This window comes from Salmo trutta, chromosome 36 (genome assembly GCF_901001165.1).
Source record: "Salmo trutta chromosome 36, fSalTru1.1, whole genome shotgun sequence".
Classification (NCBI taxonomy): Eukaryota; Metazoa; Chordata; class Actinopteri; order Salmoniformes; family Salmonidae; genus Salmo; species Salmo trutta.
In genome coordinates, this window is record NC_042992.1 from 8,930,635 (window position 1) to 8,951,675 (window position 21,041).

The 21,041-nt window shown below is 44.8% G+C and overlaps 1 protein-coding gene across 25 annotated transcripts in view; it reads right to left on the reverse strand.

Annotated features, from left to right (window-relative positions):
* LOC115175336 (CLIP-associating protein 2) overlaps nt 1-21,041 on the reverse strand; it is a 139,720-nt gene that overhangs the window by 47,122 nt on the left and 71,557 nt on the right. For 19 of the 25 annotated variants that reach the window (XM_029734531.1, XM_029734523.1, XM_029734521.1 and 16 more), the window contains 11 exons: nt 15,234-15,371; nt 8,291-8,367; nt 7,787-8,025; nt 7,369-7,504; nt 6,957-7,027; nt 6,809-6,868; nt 5,803-5,880; nt 4,712-4,879; nt 4,314-4,354; nt 3,914-4,063; nt 1,144-1,167 (listed from right to left, as the gene is read on the reverse strand). In XM_029734531.1, the coding sequence (XP_029590391.1) occupies nt 1,144-1,167; nt 3,914-4,063; nt 4,314-4,354; nt 4,712-4,879; nt 5,803-5,880; nt 6,809-6,868; nt 6,957-7,027; nt 7,369-7,504; nt 7,787-8,025; nt 8,291-8,367; nt 15,234-15,371 (1,182 nt within the window). Of the gene's footprint in view, nt 1-1,143; nt 1,168-3,913; nt 4,064-4,313; nt 4,355-4,711; nt 4,880-5,802; nt 5,881-6,808; nt 6,869-6,956; nt 7,028-7,368; nt 7,505-7,786; nt 8,026-8,290; nt 8,368-15,233; nt 15,372-18,638; nt 18,704-21,041 lie in introns of those variants that run through there. The other 6 variants (XM_029734519.1, XM_029734540.1, XM_029734527.1 and 3 more) reach the window with 3 other exon arrangements.

A 21,041-nucleotide genomic window follows, 5' to 3' on the forward strand; every position in this document is an offset into this window, starting at 1 on the left:
TGATATGCGATTGTTCCAAGATGGAGCTGACCTGTATTGCTAGCCTATTGTTCTGAGTATCGCAAAGTGTGATTACCCAGTAAAGTTATTTTTAAATCTGGCATTGCAGGTGCTTTCAAGAGATATTCATCTATACATCTTAGAATGACAATATTACATTTTAAAAATGTTTTCGAATAGTAATTTAGTAAATTGTAGCGCTGTTTCATCGGATGCATTTGAGGGAAAATAGTCAACGTTACGCACCGATGTAAAATGCTGTTTTTATATATAAATATGAACTTTATCGAACAAAAGAATGCATGTATTGTGTAACATGATGTCCTAGGTGTGTCATCTGATGAAGATTGTCAAAGGTTAGTGCTGCATTTAGCTGTTTTTTGGTTATTTGTGATGCATGTGGTTGGTCGGAAAATGGCTATGTGGTTACTTTTACGATATACTCCTCTAACATAATCTAATGTTTTGCTTTTGCTGTAAAGCCTTTTTGAAATCGGACAACGTGGTTCGATTCAGGAGAGGTGTATCTATAAAAAATATAATTTGAAAAAAAAAAAAAAAAAGTATTACATTTTGTTATGCTAATGGCGATAGGATTTTTCGCTGGATGTCCGTCCCGAGGCCGCACAGGGGTTAAGAGGGTGTGAACCATGCTAAATGGGTGGAGCTAAAGCTTAAGAGGGTGTGAACCATGCTAAATGGGTGGAGCTAAAGAAGAGCTCTCCAGTAGATACCAAAACATTCAAAGGCCATTTTCTCAGAAGTGAGGTTACAAGTTAATCAACTTTCAAAGCATAATCCCTTTCCCATTGTTCCTCAAATGCAGTGTATGAGATACCACTTTGTAGCTGTGTCTCTGCTTTCAACTAAAGTAAAAAAAATATATATATATATATAATATAGGTACAGAAGACCAAACTGAGTCGGTCACATTGATGGAATATGAGATACTGTAAGAGTACAGAGGAACAGCAGAGGGCGCCATGGTTACAGATTGGCTGGGGTTACAGAGTTAACTCTTTCCTGTCCAGGGTCACTCCCAGAATACACAGGAAGGAGGAATGAAGGGAGGAATTAAAAACATGAAGGAAAAAAACGTGAGGTGTTTTTGAGCGGGGGGAGTGAAGGAGAAGTTGATCTTACCATCTGTTTTATCTGAGGCATCATCTTTAGTGTGAGAAAGAGAGATAGAGTGAGTGAGAGATGCAGAGAGAGTGAGTGAGTGAGTGAGAGATGCAGAGAGAGAGAGAGAGTGAAAGATGCAGAGAGAGAGTGAGTGAAAGATGCAGAGAGAGAGAGAGTGAGTGAGAGATGCAGAGAGAGTGAGTGAGAGATGCAGAGAGAGTGAGTGAGAGATGCAGAGAGAGTGAGTGAGAGATGCAGAAAGAGAAAAAGAGGTATAGTGTCTGTTAGTAACAGAACATAGTCCAAACAGTGAATCATGCGGAACAACTAAGGTGCCTAACAAACACACACTGACAGAACATATCTACAATAGAGGTCGACCGATTAATCGGAATGGCCGATTAATTAGGGCCGATTTCAAGTTTTCATAACAATCGGAAATCGGTATTTTTGGACGCCGATTTGGCAGTTTTTTTTCTTCACCTTTATTTAACTAGGCAAGTTAGTTAAGAACACACTCTTATTTTCAATGACGGCCTAGGAACGGTGGGTTAACTGCCTTGTTCAGGGGCAAAACAACAGATTTTTACCCTGTCAGCTTGGGGATTCAATCTTGCAACCTTACAGTTAACTAGTCCAACGCTCTAACCACCTGCTTTACATTGCACTCCACGAGGAGCCTGCCTGTTACACAAATGCAGTAAGAAGCCAAGGTAAGTTGCTAGCTAGCATTAAACTTATCTTATAAAAAACAATCAATCAATCATAATCACTAGTTAACTACACATGGTTGATGATATTACTAGTTTATCTAGCCTGTCCTGCGTTGCATATAATCGCTTAGGTACACGTTGCTCCAACCATAAACATCAATGCCTTTCTTAAAATCAATACACAAGTATATATTTTTAAACCTGCATATTTAGTTAACATGAATTTCTTTTAACTAGGGAAAATGTGTCACTTCTCTTGCAAACAGAGTCAGGGTATATGCAGCAGTTTGGGCCGCCTGGCTTGTTGCGAACTGTGAAGACTATTTCTTCCTAACAAAGACAGCCAACTTCGCCAAACGGGGGATGATTTAACAAAAGCGCATTTGCGAAAAAAGCACAATCGTTGCACGACTGTACCTAACCATAAACATCAATGCCTTTCTTAAAATCAATACACAGAAGTATATATTTTTAAACCTGCATATTTAGCTAAAAGAAATCCAGGTTAGCAGGCAATATCAACCAGGTGAAATTGTGTCATTTTGCGTTCATTGCACGTAGAGTCAGGGTATATGCAACAGTTTGGGCCGCCTGGCTCGTTGCGAACTAATTAGCCAAAATTTTACGTAATTATTACATAACATTGAAGGTTGTGCAATGTAACAGCAATATTTAGACTTATGGATGCCACCCGCTCGATAAAATACAGTACGGTTCCGTATTTCACTGAAAGAATAAATGTTTTGTTTTCGAAATTATAGTTTCCGGATTCAACCATATTAATGACCTAAGGCTCGTATTTCTGTGTGTTTATTATATTATAATTAAGTCTATGATTTGATATAGCAGTCTGACTGAGAGGTGGTAGGCAGCAGCAGGCTCGTAAGCATTCATTCAAACAGCACTTTTGTGCGTTTGCTAGCAGCCCTTCACAATGCATTGTGCTGTTTATCACTTCAAGCCTATCAACTCCCAAGATTAGGCTGGTGTAACCGATGTGAAGTGGCTAGCTAATTAGCCGGGTGTGCGCTAATAGCGTTTCAAACGTCACTCGCTCTGAGACTTGGAGTGGTTGTTCCCCTTGCTCTGCATGGGTAACGCTGCTTTGAGAGTGGCTGTTGTCGATGTGTTCCTGGTTCGAGCCCAGGTAGGAGCGAGGAGAGGGACGGAAGCTATACTGTTACACTGGCAATACTAAAGTGTCTATAAGAACATCCAATAGTCAAAGGTATATGAAATACAAATCTTAGAGAGAAATAGTCCTATAATTACTATAATAACTACAACCTAAAACTTCTTACCTGGGAATATTGAAGACTCATGTTAAAAGGAACCACCAGCTTTCATATGTTCTCATGTTCTGAGCAAGGAACTTAAACGTTAGCTTTCTTACATGGCACATATTGCACTTTAACTTTCTTCTCCAACACTTTGTTTTTGCATTATTTAAACTAAATTGAACATGTTTCATTACTTATTTGAGGCTAAATTGATTTTATTGATGTATTATATTAAGTTAAAATAAGTGTTCATTCAGTATTGTTGTAATTGTCATTATTACAAATAAATTAATTAATTAATAATAATAATAATAATGGGGGAAAAAAATGGGGAAAAATAATTTTAAAAAATAAACAAATCGGCCGATTAATCGGCATCGGCTTTTTAAAAGCCGCCAATAATCGGTATCGGCGTTGAAAAATCATAATTGGTCGACCTCTAATCTACACACACTGACAGAACATATCTACACACACACAGCCATCCAACACACATACAGGCAGCAAGCACACACAGAGCCACGCTCAGACAAACATGGGAGACGAGAGAGGCAGGAAGTGTATTCAGAGAGATGTTCAGCCCAGGTCCTGAAAGCACTAGGAAACCATTTTAACATACAGCACCATACCTGTGTGTGTGTGTGTGTGTGTGTGTGTGTGTGTGTGTGTGTGTGTGTGTGTGTGTGTGATTGATTATTTGATAGACTATATCAGTCCGCTGTCTGTCAGTCAGACTCATGTCTAAACTGCCTGTCTGATTGGTTGGCTGTCTGGTTTGATTGACAGCTTCCTTACCCAATGAGGAGTAGGAGCCAGGGCTCAGTCTCACTGGCCCCACCTGCCCGATGTGCCGCTGCTTAGCAACCGTTGCCGCATTAACATCTACATCGCTACGGGAACGCTGTAGGTAGCCCGGCGACGCCCCGCCCTTATGACCCGCCGGGACTGGTAGGGGAAGGGAGGATATATATATATACACACAGACACATGCACATCACCACGTCCTATACAACCACTTGCTTGCACATAACAGTGGATTCACGAAAGTATGTGGGAAAATGAACGGGTCTGGATACTTTCTGAATGCACTGTATATAATAAAACACAAACAAAACAACGTACACGCCACAAAATCATGTAATCAATACCGGAGAGGTAGTGTGTGTGTGTGTGTGTGTGTGTGTGTGTGTCTCACCTCTTCCAGGAGCAGCTGACCATTTAGATGACAGAGGACGACTGGGAAAGAGAGAGGAGAGAGATAGCAGAGAGCAGAGCAAGGAGAGAGCAGAGAGAGAGAGCAGAGAGAGAGAGCAGAGAGAGAGAGCAGAGAGAGAGAGCAGAGAGCAGAGCGAGGAGAGAGAGCAGAGAGCAGAGAGCAGATAGCAGAGAGCAAGAGAGAGCAGTCGAGGAGAGAGAGCAGATAGCAGAGAGCAAGAGAGAGCAGTCGAGGAGAGAGAGCAGAGAGAGAGCAGATAGCAGAGAGCAAGAGAGAGAGAGGAGAGAAAAAAAGGGCGAGAGAGCAGAATATTACTTTCCGGGTACCTCTGAGCCCCTCCTCTCAAAAAGGTATAGTTAAAGGTCAGGGGTCATTACTTAAGGCTCTCCTGTGATGAGGAAGAGGAGCGGTCGCTCTGAGGAAGAGACGTCACGCTCCCAGAACTCTTGAGAGACGACTGGAGGCTCTTCTGATAGGACGGTTCTAACGAGTTGAACAGAGAGTCCGCCTCCCCCGGGAAATGGTTCCTCAGACCCCAGTATGCCCTGAGAGAGAGAGGAGGAGGGAGAGAGAGAGGAGGAGGGAGGGAGAGAGAGGAGGAAGAGAGAGAGAGGAGGGAGAGAGAGGAGGAAGGAGAGAGAGGAGGGAGAGAGAGGAGGAAGGAGAGAGAAATAATGTGTGAGTATGTTTGTAGGAAAATGTGTGTGTGTGTGTGTGTGTGTGTAATGCCGTGTGTGTGTGTGTGTGTGTGTGTGTGTGTAATGCCGAGTGTGTGTGTGTGTGTGTGTGTAATGCCGAGTGTGTGTGTGTGTAATGCCGAGTGTGTGTGTGTGTGTAATGCCGAGTGTGTGTGTGTGTGTGTAATGCCGAGTGTGTGTGTGTGTGTGTAATGCCGAGTGTGTGTAATGCCGAGTGTGTGTGTGTGTATGTAATGCCGAGTGTGTGTGTGTGTGTAATGCCGAGTGTGTGTGTGTGTGTAATGCCGAGTGTGTGTGTGTGTGTAATGCCGAGTGTGTGTGTGTGTGTAATGCCGAGTGTGTGTGTGTGTGTGTGTAATGCCGAGTGTGTGTGTGTGTGTAATGCCGAGTGTGTGTGTGTGTGTAATGCCGAGTGTGTGTGTGTGTGTGTGTGTGTGTGTAATGCCGAGTGTGTGTGTGTGTGTGTGTGTAATGCCGAGTGTGTGTGTGTAATGCCGAGTGTGTGTGTGTGTGTGTAATGCCGAGTGTGTGTGTGTGTGTGTGTAATGCCGAGTGTGTGTGTGTGTGTAATGCCGAGTGTGTGTGTGTGTGTGTGTAATGCCGAGTGTGTGTGTGTGTGTAATGCCGAGTGTGTGTGTGTGTGTAATGCCGAGTGTGTGTGTGTGTGTAATGCCGAGTGTGTGTGTGTGTGTAATGCCGAGTGTGTGTGTGTGTGTAATGCCGAGTGTGTGTGTGTGTGTGTGTAATGCCGAGTGTGTGTGTATTCTTACTTGCGGGCCTCTACCCTGGCCTCTGCGTCGGCATCTGCGATTCCCTTCTTAATGCTGGCTACCATCACCGCTGTATGTCTGAGAGACAGCAAGACAAACTATTAGACATCTAAAATACAGTGACCCTCTCTCATATCATTACCAAGCCCTGCAATGCCAAGAGCTGAGCAAAGAAAAGAGTCCCCTCATCCAGCTGGTCCTGGGGCTGAGTTCACAAACCTGTTCTACTAACACACTGAAGCCTCAGGACCAGAACATCCAATCAATCAGAATAAACCAAATTACAACACAGTCAAAACAAAACTACATTGTTTATTGAGAAACACAAGCACAAACACAAAGCAAAATGCAGTGCTATCTGGCCCTAAATCGACAGTACACCGTGGCAAACTATTTGACCATGGTTACTGATCAAAACCTTAGAAAAACCTTGACAAAGTACAGGCTCAGTGAGCACAGCCTTGCCATTGAGAAGGGTAGACACAGGAAAACCTGGCTCCCTGTAGAGGAAAGGCTGTGCAACCACTGCACAACAGCAGAACCTGAGACAGAGCTGCATTTACTGACAAAATGTCAAAAATATAAAACAATTAGAGTGTCATTTCCCCAAATTTGAAACCCTTATTCAAGGTTTCATAGACCTCTCTGAGGACAGGCTACCCGTCCTGTTGGGGGAGGACGCAGAGAGCTGTGGGTTGGCAGCGCACTACATTGCTGCCTGCCATAAGATGAGGGACAGTGTCTGACAGACCAATCAACCTACAGTCCTCTACTGTATGATTATTGTTATTGTTGAATGTATGGTTATATTGACCGTTGGTTATTGTTGTTACTGTTGTCCTCTGTTGACAATCTCGATTATTACCATTTTAACTAATGTTAATATTGTAAATGAATCATTTAATTTCCAGAGTGGCAATATGTACATTGTTACGTCATGCAAATAACATGTGAATAATATTCTACCAAGATCCCATATCTGTGATGCTGTGTGTTGAACTCTCACCTCTCCAGAGTCTGGGTCTGCCACTCCTGTAGCAGCAGGTCCAAGAAGTCAAAACATTTCCTGAGGGAGGAAGAAACAACCTCTTCATCATTACTCCAGTCCTCTTCATCATCATCATCATTACTGTAATCATGTTCATCCCGCTCACCTCCTGACGGCCACAGACTTGCAGGTGCAGTTACTGGTGATCAGAGGAATGAGTCTGGGAACGTGTGTGTTCTGCAGAGAGACACACAAGGTCATTTATTATCTGTCTGTCTCTGTGTGTGTGTCTGTGTGTGTGTGTGTGTGTCTGTGTGTGTGTGTGTGTGTGTCTGTGTGTGTGTGTGTCTGTGTGTGTGTGTGTCTGTGTGTGTGTGTGTGTGTGTGTGTGTGTGTGTGTGTGTCTGTGTGTGTGTGTGTCTGTGTGTGTGTGTGTGTGTGTGTGTGTGTGTGTGTGTGTGTGTGTGTGTTGTGTGTGTGTGTCTGTGTGTGTGTCTGTGTGTGTGTCTGTGTGTGTGTGTGTCTGTGTGTGTGTGTGTGTGTGTGTGTGTGTGTGTGTGTGTGTGTGTCTAACTCACCCTTATGATGAAGCGTATAGCAGACACCCCTGAAGTGGCCATAACCTTGGCACAGTTGGGGATGAGGTTGAACAGGACAGGAAGAATGCCCTCGGCCCCATGGTCAAACTTATTACCCAACACTGTCGACAGGTGACTGGAGAGGGGGGGAGAGAGATAGAGAGAGAGAGAGGGAGGGAGGGAGAGAGAGGGGGGGGGGAGAGGGGGGGAGAGAGGGGGGGAGAGAGAGGGGAGGAGAGAGGGGGGGAGAAAGGGGGGGAGAAAGGGGGGAGAAAGGGGGGGAGAAAGCGGGAGAGAGAGATTAAGTGTTACTTCCATTTTCCCAATTTTTGGGGGGGAGATGTACAAAGAAGATGTTGAAAAAAGTGTGTGTGTGTGTGTGTGTGTGTGTGTGTGTGTGTGTGTGTGTAGTACTCACGCCACAGTGATGCAGGCCTCTCGTACCACCTGTGATCGGAGGTCTTTAGCTGACAGTTTGAACGCTCCGTCCAACAGCCTCAGGTGTTGGTAGAAACACTCGTACTCCGTCGCCCCGGCAACAATCAGCGAGCGGATCTTCTTCATTGCTGCGGCTCTCTGGTCCCAGTCATGTTTATCATCAGAACAGATCTCTCTGATCTTATTCAGGTTATCCTCCAGGTCACGAGATGAGTAGATCTGACACAGAGACACACAGACGAGACAGACGAGACAGACGAGACAGACGAGACAGACGAGACAGACGAGACAGACGAGACAGACGAGACAGACGAGACAGAGACAGACGAGACAGACGAGACAGACAGAGACAAGAGACAGACGAGACAAGAGAGAAGCGAGGGAGACAAGCGAGAGAGATTTATTTCACACTAGTGATGGTATACAAACAGTCGTGTCTACATTGCTTGCAGTCCTGGTACTAATGCACACTAGTGTGTGTTACCTGTACTGTGGGGACGTCAGTGAAAGCTTTGATGAAGTCTTCCTCATCAATGCCCCCAGTTCCATCCTTAGACGCACCTAGAGACAGATAGGTCAGAGGTCAGAGAACGTGTATCCCCCAGTCTGAGAGACACTATAAGTTGTCCCACCCAAGTACCATCTGACCTGATTCAACTATACTATTAATGTATTAGAGCAGGACTGTCCAACCCTGGAAAAGGAAGTCAAAACCTCCAGGAGGGTATCTCTCCAGGAACAGGGTTGGAGTTAAAACCTACAGGAGGGTATCTCTCCAGGAACAGGGCTGGAGTTAAAACCTACAGGAGGGTCTCTCTCCAGGAACAGGGTTGGAGTTTAAACCTACAGGAGGGTCTCTCTCCAGGAACAGGGTTGGAGTTTAAACCTCCAGGAGGGTCTCTCTCCAGGAACAGGGTTGGAGTTTAAACCTCCAGGAGGGTCTCTCTCCAGGAACAGGGTTGGAGTTTAAACCTCCAGGAGGGTCTCTCTCCAGGAACAGGGTTGGAGTTTAAACCTCCAGGAGGGTATCTCTCCAGGAACAGGGTTGGAGTTTAACCTGTCTGGGCTAGGGGGCCGTATTTTCACAGCCGGATGAAAAACGTACCCAATTTAAACAGGTTACTACTCTGGCCCAGAAACTAGAATATGCATATTATTAGTAGATTTGGATAGAAAACACTGAAGTTTCTAAAACTGTTTGAATGGTGTCTGTGAGTATAACAGAACTCATATGGCAGGCAAGAACCTAAGAAGATTCCTAGCAGGAAGTGGAAAGTCTGAGAATTGTAGTTCTTCTTTTGATTCTCTATCGAAGCTACAGTGTCTGTGGGGTGATGTTGCACTTCCTAAGGCTTCCATTGGCTGTCTAAAGCCTTCAGAAAGTGGTTTGAGCATTTTCCTGTCACTGGGCAGATAATAGGAGCTCAGTTTCTGAGTGGACTGCCTGGCAACAAAGGGATTGGATATGCGTGGTCACGCGAGCACGCCGTTCCTTCTTTTTCTCCTTGAATGAATATGCTATTGTCCGGTTGGAATATTATCACAATTTTACGTTAAGAATACCATAAAGAGTGATTTTAAACAGCGTTTGACATGCTTCTAAGTACGGTAATGGAACATTTTGACTTTTCGTCTCTGGTTCCGCGCTCGCGCGTTATCCTTTGGATAGTGACCTGAACGCACGAACAAAACGGAGGTATTTGGACATAACTATGGATTATTTCGAACAAAAACAACATTTATTGTGGAAGTAGCAGTCCTGGGAGTGCATTCTGACGAAGATCAGCAAAGGTAAGAGAATATTTCTAATACTAATTCTGAGTTTAGGTTGCGCCGAAGTTGGCGGGTGTCTGAATAGCTCGCCGTGATGGCTGAGCTATGTACTCAGAATATTGAAAATCTGCTTTCTCCGTAAAGCTATTTTAAAATCTGACACAGCGGTTGCATCCAGGAGTAGTCTATCTATAATTCTTAAAATAATTGTTATATATTTTGTCAACATTTATGATGAGTATTTTTGTAAATTGATGTGCACATTCACCGGACGTTTTGGTGGGAATACATTTTCTGAACATCACGCGCCAATGTAAAATGCTGTTTTTGGATATAAATATGAACTTTATCGAACAAAACATTCATGTATTGTGTAACATAATGTCCTAGGAGTGTCATCTGATGAAGATCAAAGGTTAGTGCTTCATTTAGCTGTGTTTTGTTTTTTTGTGACATATATCCATGCTTGGAAAATGGCTGTGTGGTTATTTTTGTCTATGTACTCTCCTAACATAATCTAATGTTTTGCTTTCGCTGTAAAGCCTTTTTGAAAATCAGACAATGTGGTTAGATTAACGAGAAGTTTATCTTTAAAATGGTGTAAAATAGTCGTATGTTTGAGAAAATTGAATTATGACATTTTGTTGTTTTTGAATTTTCCACCCTGATATTTCACTGGCTGTTTCCCGCAGGTGGGACGCTGGCACCAGCCCATAGAAGTTAAACCTACAGGAGGGTCTCTCTCCAGGAACAGGGTTGGAGTATAAACCTACGGAGGGTCTCTCTCCAGGAACAGGGTTGGAGTTTAAACCTACAGGAGGGTCTCTCTCCAGGAACAGGGTTGGAGTTTAAACCTACAGGAGGGTCTCTCTCCAGGAACAGGGTTGGAGTTTAAACCTACAGGAGGGTCTCTCTCCAGGAACAGGGTTGGAGTTAAAACCTACAGGAGGGTCTCTCTCCAGGAACAGGGTTGGAGTTTAAACCTACAGGAGGATATCTCTCCAGGAACGGGTTGGAGTTTAAATCTACAGGAGGGTCTCTCCAGGAACAGGGTTGGAGTTTAAACCTACAGGAGGGCATCTCTCCAGGAACAGGGTTGGAGTTAAAACCTCCAGGAGGGGTATCTCTCCAGGAACAGGGTTGGAGTTAAAACCTACAGGAGGGTATCTCTCCAGGAACAGGGCTGGAGTTAAAACCCTACAGGAGGGTCTCTCTCCAGGAGGGTCTCTCTCCAGGAGGGTCTCTCTCCAGGAGGGTCTCTCTCCAGGAACAGGGCTGGAGTTAAAACCCTACAGGAGGGTCTCTCTCCAGGAGGGTCTCTCTCCAGGAGGGTCTCTCTCCAGGAACAGGGCTGGAGTTAAAACCCTACAGGAGGGTCTCTCTCCAGGAGGGTCTCTCTCCAGGAGGGTCTCTCTCCAGGAGGGTCTCTCTCCAGGAACAGGGCTGGAGTTAAAACCCTACAGGAGGGTCTCTCTCCAGGAGGGTCTCTCTCCAGGAGGGTCTCTCTCCAGGAGGGTCTCTCTCCAGGAACAGGGCTGGAGTTAAAACCCTACAGGAGGGTCTCTCTCCAGGAGGGTCTCTCTCCAGGAACAGGGTTGGAGTGAAACAAACCCCTTCCACACATCTCTCACCCGATATACATCACCATCATATACATCACCATCATATACATCACCATCATATACATCACCATCATATACATCTCCATCATATACATCACCATCATATACATCACCATCATATACATCTCCATCATATACATCTCCATCATATACATCTCCATCATATACATCACCATCATATACATCACCATCATATACATCACCATCATATACATCACCATCATATACATCACCATCATATACATCACCATCATATACATCACCATCATATACATCACCATCATATACATCACCATCATATACATCACCATCATATACATCACCATCATATACATCACCATCATATACATCACCATCATATACATCTCCATCATATACATCACCATCATATACATCACCATCATATACATCACCATCATATACATCACCATCATATACATCACCATCATATACATCACCATCATATACATCTCCATCATATACATCACCATCATATACATCACCATCATATACATCACCATCATATACATCACCATCATATACATCACCATCATATACATCACCATCATATACATCTCCATCATATACATCACCATCATATACATCACCATCATATACATCACCATCATATACATCACCATCATACATCACCATCATATACATCACCATCATATACATCACCATCATATACATCACCATCATATACATCACCATCATATACATCACCATCATATACATCACCATCATATACATCCCCATCATAACATCACCATCATATACATCACCATCATATACATCACATCATATACATCACCATCAATATACATCAACATATCATATACATCACCATCATATACATCACCATCATATACATCACCATCATATACATCACCATCATATACATCACCATCATATACATCACCATCATATACATCTCTTTCAGGCAGAACTAAAACAAGCCTGAGAGATGAAGCACAGATAGAAGAGCAGAGATGTGACTGATGATGACAGATAGAGCCAGAGATGTGACTGATGATGACAGATAGAACCAGAGATGTGACTGATGATGACAGATAGAGCCAGAGATGTGACTGATGATGACAGATAGAACCAGAGATGTGACTGATGATGACAGATAGAGCCAGAGATGTGACTGATGATGACAGATAGAACCAGAGATGTGACTGATGATGACAGATAGAGCCACAGAGATGTGACTGATGATGACAGATAGAGCCACAGAGATGTGACTGATGATGACAGATAGAGCCACAGAGATGTGACTGATGATGACAGATAGAGCCACAGAGATGTGACTGATGATGACAGATAGAGCCACAGAGATGTGACTGATGACAGATAGAGCCACATAGATGTGACTGATGATGACAGATAGAGCCACAGAGATGTGACTGATGATGACAGATAGAGCCACAGAGATATGACTGATGATGACAGATAGAGCCACAGAGATATGACTGATGATGACAGATAGAGCCACAGAGATGTGACTGATGATGACAGATAGAGCCACAGAGATATGACTGATGATGACAGATAGAGCCACAGAGATGTGACTGATGATGACAGATAGAGCCACAGAGATGTGACTGATGATGACAGATAGAGCCAGAGATGTGACTGATGATGACAGATAGAGCCAGAGATGTGACTGATGATGACAGATAGAGCCAGAGATGTGACTGATGATGACAGATAGAGCCAGAGATGTGACTGATGATGACAGATAGAACCAGAGATGTGACTGATGATGACAGATAGAGCCAGAGATGTGACTGATGATGACAGATAGAGCCAGAGATGTGACTGATGATGACAGATAGAGCCAGAGATGTGACTGATGATGACAGATAGAGCCACAGAGATGTGACTGATGATGACAGATAGAAGAGCAGAGATGTGACTGGTGATGACAGATCGAAGAGCAGAGATGTGACTGATGATGGCAGATAGAAGAGCAGAGATGTGACTGGTGGTGATGACAGATAGAAGAGCAGAGATGTGACTGATGACAGATAGAACCAGAGATGTGACTGATGATGACAGATAGAGCCAGAGATGTGACTGATGATGACAGATAGAGCCACAGAGATATGACTGATGATGACAGATAGAAGAGCAGAGATGTGACTGGTGATGACAGATCGAAGAGCAGAGATGTGACTGATGATGGCAGATAGAAGAGCAGAGATGTGACTGGTGGTGATGACAGATAGAAGAGCAGAGATGTGACTGATGACAGATAGAACCAGAGATGTGACTGATGATGACAGATAGAGCCAGAGATGTGACTGATGATGACAGATAGAGCCACAGAGATATGACTGATGATGACAGATAGAGCCAGAGATGTGACTGATGATGACAGATAGAGCCAGAGATGTGACTGATGATGACAGATAGAGCCAGAGATGTGACTGATGATGACAGATAGAACCAGAGATGTGACTGATGATGGCAGATAGAAGAGCAGAGATATGACTGGTGATGACAGATAGAAGAGCAGAGATGTGACTGATGACAGATAGAACCAGAGATGTGACTGGTGATGACAGATAGAACCAGAGATGTGACTGGTGATGACAGATAGAAGAGCAGAGATGTGACTGATGGTGATGACAGATAGAAGAGCAGAGAGATGACTGATGGTGATGATAGATGAAAAAGCTCCTGTGAAGTAGCCAGAAAAACTCTTCTGTCAGTATGTTCTGCTTCCTCATCTAGCCCAGGACGAGCCCCGTCCAGCATTGGGGAACATCCCCTCCCATCACACACTATTTGGCGTGGGCTACAGAGAACATTTTGCAGCTTTTTTTGTTGTTGTTGCAATTCTATACATTTTTCCATGTCTAATGTGTATTCATGTGATATGAAAAATTCTAAACATTACAACAAAATATATGAGCTAAATAAAAAAAACCCTAGCTGCAAAACGTTTAATTACGTGTTACTTTCTATATATATATATATATATATATATATATATATATATATATATACTTTCTTTTCATACATATATACACATATATATATATATATATATATATATATACACACACATACATACACACATATATATATATATATATATATATATATATATATATATATATATATATATATATATACATACATATATATATATATATATATATTTCTTTTTTGAAACTACATTGTTGGTTAAGGGCTTGTAAGTAAGCATTTCACGGTATTCAGCGTATGTGACTAATAACAAGGTATTTAATTTGATCTAGCCATTACCCAGCTCAGGAGAAAAGGGTAAAAGGGTGAATAAAGTTAGCGTTTTATATCGGACGTCTCAGCAGTCGTGTTTTAGTCATCAAGACTAACGAAATAATCAAAGAGACTAATGATATGAAATTAATCGAATGTTTATTTTATTACAGTGTGAGTAATCCTGGGTTAATATAACCAATGACGTATCAATGTCTTTCTAAGAGGTAAACAAGACTGGACTTCCATGTAAATAGGACCCTGCCTCTGAGGAGGGGGGGAGGAGGGAGGAGAGGTGAGGAAGGGGGAGAGATGAGGAGGGGGGGAAAGAGGTGAGGAGGGGGGGAAAGGTGAGGGGGGGGAGAGGTGAGGAAGGGGAGAGAGGTGAGGGGGGAGAGAGGTGAGGAAGGGGAGAGAGGTGAGGAAGGGGAGAGAGGTGAGGAGGGGAGAGAGGTGAGGAGGGGAGAGAGGTGAGGAGGGGGGAGAGAGGTGAGGAGGGGGGGGAGAGGTGAGGAGGGGGGGAGAGGTGAGGAGGGGGGGAGAGGTGAGGAGGGGGGGAGAGAGGTGAGGAGGGGGGGAGAGAGGTGAGGAGGGGGGGAGAAGAAGGGAGGTAAACAAGGCTGGACTTCCATGTAAATAGGATCCTGCCTCTGAGGAGGGGGGAGAGGTGAAGAAGGGGGAGGAGAGGAGAGGAAGGGGGAGAGGAGGGTGGAGGTGAGGAGAGGAAGGGAGATAAACAAGGCTGGACTTCCATGTAAATAGGATCCTGCCTCTTACCTCCGATCTTGGAACCAATCGTGTTGGGTCTTCGTGCAGCAGAGGACTCTGATGACTTCTTGGGGACCTTGGGGACTTTAAAGGCAGCCTGAGCACGGTTCCCATCTGCACTGTCCGCGTCATCCTCAAAACTACGGTCTGAGAGAGAGAGATGGATAGAGATAAACAACATTCTTAGTGCCATCGTTATCATACTTCTCCTATTTCCCTAAAGTAGTTAAAGGGAGAGGAAGGGGGCAGAGGTGAGGAGGGGGGAGGAGAGGTGAGGAGGGGGGGAGGAGAGGAGGAGAGGTGAGGAGGGGGGAGGAGAGGTGAGAGGCAAGGAGGGGGGAGGAGAGGTGAGGAGAGGCAAGGAAGGGGGGAGGGGGAGAGGAAGGGGGAGAGGAAGGGGGGAGGAGAGGAAGGGGGAGGAGAGGTGAGGGAGGGGGGAGAGGAGAGGAAAGGGGAGGAGGAGAGTTGAGGGAGAGGAGAGGAAGGGGGGCGGGGGGAGAGGAAGGGGGCGGGGGCGGGGGAGAGGAGAGGAAGGGGGGCGGGGGAGAGGAGAGGAAGGGGGGCGGGGGAGAGGAGAGGAAGGGGGCGGGGGAGAGGAGAGGAAGGGGGAGAGGAGAGGAAGGGGGAGAGGAGAGGAAGGGGGGGAGAGGTGAGGAGGAGGGAGAGGAGGAGGGAGAGGAGTGGGGGAGGAGAGATGAGGAGGGAGAGGAGTGGGGGAGAGGAGAGGAAGGGGGGGAGGTGAGGAGGAGGGAGAGGAGTGGGGGAGAGGAGAGGAAGGGGGGAGGTGAGGAGGAGGGAGAGGAGAGGAAGGGGGGAGGTGAGGAGGAGGGAGAGGAGTGGGGGAGGAGAGATGAGGAAGGGGAGCGGGGGAGAGGAAGGGGGAGGGGGAGAGGAAGGGAGGGTCTTGGCTGTAGAAAAGAGCAGAGTCAGTGCTGATCAGTCATCAATAGTAAACAGCAGAAACACAGAGGCCACTGGCTGCAGCGACAGCAGCTAATACTCTCTCTCTCTCCAACACACATGCAAAACACCCTGCAAAACACCCTGCAAAAACACCCTGCCAAAACACCCTGCAAAACACCCTGCAAAACACCCTGCAAAACACCCTGCAAAAACACCCTGCAAAACACCCTGCAAAAACACCCTGCAAAACACCCTGCAAAACACCCTGCAAAACACCCTGCAAAAACACCCTGCAAAACACCCTGCAAAAACACCCTGCCAAAACACCCTGCCAAAACACCCTGCCAAACACCCTGCAAAAACACCCTGCAAAACACCCTGCCAAAACACCCTGCAAAAACACCCTGCAAAACACCCTGCAAAACACCCTGCAAAAACACCCTGCAAAACACCCTGCCAAAACACCCTGCAAAACACCCTGCAAAAACACCCTGCAAAACACCCTGCAAAAACACCCTGCCAAAACACCCTGCAAAACACCCTGCAAAAACACCCTGCAAAACACCCTGCAACAACACCCTGCAAAACACCCTGCAAAACACCCTGCAAAAACACCCTGCAACACAACAATCACTAACAGTGAATTAGCGAAGGGCGGTATAGTGTATTTTACTATATACTGGTAGTGGATGCACGGTGCGGTTTGGTCCCGGACCGACATATCGGCAAAATGCAGACCATCAAAAAACATGCGTTTTGAAACATGCGTTTCATATCAGGGACGTGAAACTAGTTTTCCTTTACACATTCGGCAGAAAATAGTTTATCAGATGACAACAGAAGTGCAACTATTTGCTAGTAAACGAATAAAATGAGCTTACAAAGAAAGTAAGGTGGTTTTTGCAGAAACGATGCACGGCCAGGTTTATCATTGGAAAAATGTAGCCAGATACATTTTCAAATGTTTTGCTTGTAGTTAATGTTGCATTTTAACTTGTTACCGGAGAAAAACTACACTGGAAAAGATTAGCCTCCAAAGATATTTCCTCTGAGTGGAGGAGTGGAAACGAGTCCTTCTACCTTCATGATTTGGAGCGAACAAGAAACTGAAGCAGAATTTACAATAACAAGCATTTTATATCTGATTTTACAAAACCCCTGAAAGTTATTTTTTTTAATGTTTTTTAGATTTTATTTTCTGCATGAAAAAATGCTGAGTCCTGCATTAACATGACCCCTGGCACAACCAACACATCAAAACACACCCAGCCAAATAACCCACACCAAAACACACCCAGCCAAATAACCCACACCAAAACACACCCACCCAAATAACCCACACCATCAAACACACCCACCCAAATAACCCACCCCATCAAACACACCCACCCAAATAACCCACCCCATCAAACACACCCACCCAAATAACCCACCCCATCAAACACACCCACCCAAATAACCCACCCCATCAAACACACCCACCCAAATAACCCACCCCATCAAACACACCCACCCAAATAGCACACACCATAAAACACACCCACCCAAATAACCCACACCAAAACACACCCACCCAAATAACCCACACCAAAACACAACCACCCAAATAACACACACCATAAAACACACCCAAATAACACACCCCATCAAACACACCCACCCAAATAACCCACCCCATCAAACACACCCACCCAAATAACCCACACCATCAAACACACCCACCCAAATAACCCACAGCATCAAACACACCCACCCAAATAACCCACACCATCAAACACACCCACCCAAATAACCCACACCATCAAACACACCCACCCAAATAACCCACACCATCAAACACACCCACCCAAATAACCCACACCAAAACACACCCACCCAAATAACCCACACCAAACACAACCACCCAAATAACACACATCATCAAACACACCCAAATAACACACCATCAAACACACCCAAATAACACACACCATAAAACACACCCACCCAAATAACACACACCATAAAACACACCCACCCAAATAACACACACCATAAAACACACCCACCCAAATAACCCACACCATCAAACACACCCACCCAAATAACCCACACCATCAAACACACCCACCCAAATAACCCACACCATCAAACACACCCACCCAAATAACCCACACCAAACACAACCACCCAAATAACACACACCAAAACACACCCACCCAAATAACCCACACCAAACACAACCACCCAAATAACACACACCATCAAACACACCCACCCAAATAACCCACACCATCAAACACACCCACCCAAATAACCCACACCATCAAACACACCCACCCAAACACCCACACCAAAACACACCCACCCAAATAACCCACACCAAACACAACCACCCAAATAACACACACCATAAAACACACCCAAATAACACACACCATCAAACACAACCAGCCCTTATTCACACAAAATGAACCCAGCACTAATGTATGCTCTTTCAGAAACAGACACCGGGCCCAGCCCTGCACTCACAGTCACAGACGCGTTTGCAGATGAGGCGCCGCATGCCTCCAGTAGGGCGTGGTTTTGGGTCGCCACCTTCTTCTCAGACCCGTACCCCAACACACCCCCCCACCCCATACACACACCCCTCAAAATGGATCTACACACACCTTACTGCCATCCGAAAAACCCTCCACCCATATCACTGATGGCATTTTCTCTCTCCCTCTCCCTTCCTCTCTCTCGTTCTCTTCCTCTCTCGCTCTCTCCCTTCCTCTCTCCCTCGCTCGCTCAATCCCTCTTCTCCCCTCCTTCCCTCTCCGGCCAGGCAGCCAATCAGCGCAGCGACGACATCATGCTGTAGAAGTCAGTACGGAGGAAGGGGAGTGTGTGTGTGTGTGTGTGTGTGTGTGTGTGTGTGTGTGTGTGTGTGTGTGTGTGTGTGTGTGTGTGTGTGTCTGTGTGTGTGTGTGTGTGTGTGTAAGTGAAGCCCCTGGAAAACTAACATGGTTTCTCTAGCCTCCCTCACAGCAGCTAACCTAAGCTCATTACCATCAACACACACACACACACACACACACACACACACACACACACCCACACACACACACACACACAACACACACACACCACACACACACACACACACACACCACACTACAAAGTGCCTAATCATATTTCACATATTCTGACATCCATAGAACGAAGACTCCACACACACAGAGAACAAAAGGCTGAGTGGGCCGCGGTGGTGTAGAGATCAGACCAGGGGGGAGAAGAGACAGAGGGAGGTGTGTGTGTGTGGGGGGGGGGGGGGCACACCCCTCCAGCTGAGACCTGCTCTTTAAAAAAAAAAACCTCAGTACCATCTCAGGACGGAGAGTGTGCAAAGCTGTCATCAAGACAAAGGGTGGCTTACTTTGAAGAATCTCAAATATATTTTAATTTGTTTAACACTTTCTGGGGCTACTACATGATTCCATATGTGTTATTTCATAGTTTATGTCTTCGTTATTATTCTACAATGTAGAAAATAGTAACAATAAAGAAAAACCCTGGAGTGAGTAGGTGTGTCCAAACTTTTGACTGGTACTGTACAATATGTATTTGATTAAACATGACTTATTTTATGGCCTTTTTTTCTGCAATTAGCCCACACAAACACATTGAATAACAGATTGACTATGTGAAACAGATAGTCCCCAAAAAATATCAAAAGGAAGTTTATTCTGAAATGTCTCTCCTATATCTGAGCGATGTAAGAAAGATCATAATATGTTTTTAATCCCATATTTTGGGCATTAAACAGTCTCAACATATGTGACTCGTTTCAGGAAACTAGGCATATGTCACGAGTCACTACTTCACAGGAGGCATTTGAACGTAAACTTTGTCATTTTATTTTCATCAAAATGCGGTTTTTTTTTGGCAGAAATGCCTTCTGGAACATGTGAACTTTCACGTGCCTTAATAACAAACTTCAACGCCATCTGTAAATACGAATAAAGTTGTTAAATTACGAGCTTAGTTGGTTTAGCCAAAGAAAAAGACAGGAACCTTTCCGCTAGCCATGATTGGCTGAGATAATGAGTGGGCTGGACATGCCTAGAGAGGAGAGAGGATTGGTCTGCTATATAGCACGCTTCTGTCTATTTGAGCTGGTCAGTATGTCTAGGTAATCCTGTCTAACGCAGCTTTAAAAAAAAATCTATATATCACGTAGTAGAACTGCATCAGTGTTGCTCTCCACTTTCTGGAGGACCGAGTTTTGAAACCAGTGGAATTATAGTACGACAGCTATGGAGATGGAGAAAACACCTGTCTCCGGATTACATCTTTAAACTAAAGGGCAACCATGGCATCCGTGACAGGGAGAAGCGTCCATCCACGATTTATACGGGTAAGAAAGTCTAGCTAGCTACATTTTCAGATATTTCACATTTCTAAATTGGACAGAAAGTCATTTTCATTTCAAGTTAAAGTGTACTGTTAGCTAGCTAACGTTACGAGTATGATCTCATTATTTGTATCTCGGAGTCATTTGCGTTGCTCTGGTTATCTACTCCGATTTCAGAGCACTCTCGTCTGAGTGTGCCAGAGCGCAGAATAACTGACGAATTTATGAACGCGCAACTCCCGCTGAATATGGCCGGTGTCAGTAAACATTGGTAAATAAGCATAAATTGTTGCCAGCAGCACAGTTGCTGTCACCAACACTCTAGATAACATGTAAACAGCCTAACCACTCTAGATAACATGTAAACAGCCTAACCAGCTCTGCTAGGGCAAGTAAATGGTCAATGAGCTGTTCTCTCATTTGTGTCTGGAAGAAGCTAGCAAGCTAGCCAACTTGCCAGTTAGCGGGTGCTTGACTGCTGTTGTCAGTATCAACCCTTAAAAAGATGGGTGGAGCTAAAGCTTAAGAGGGTGTGA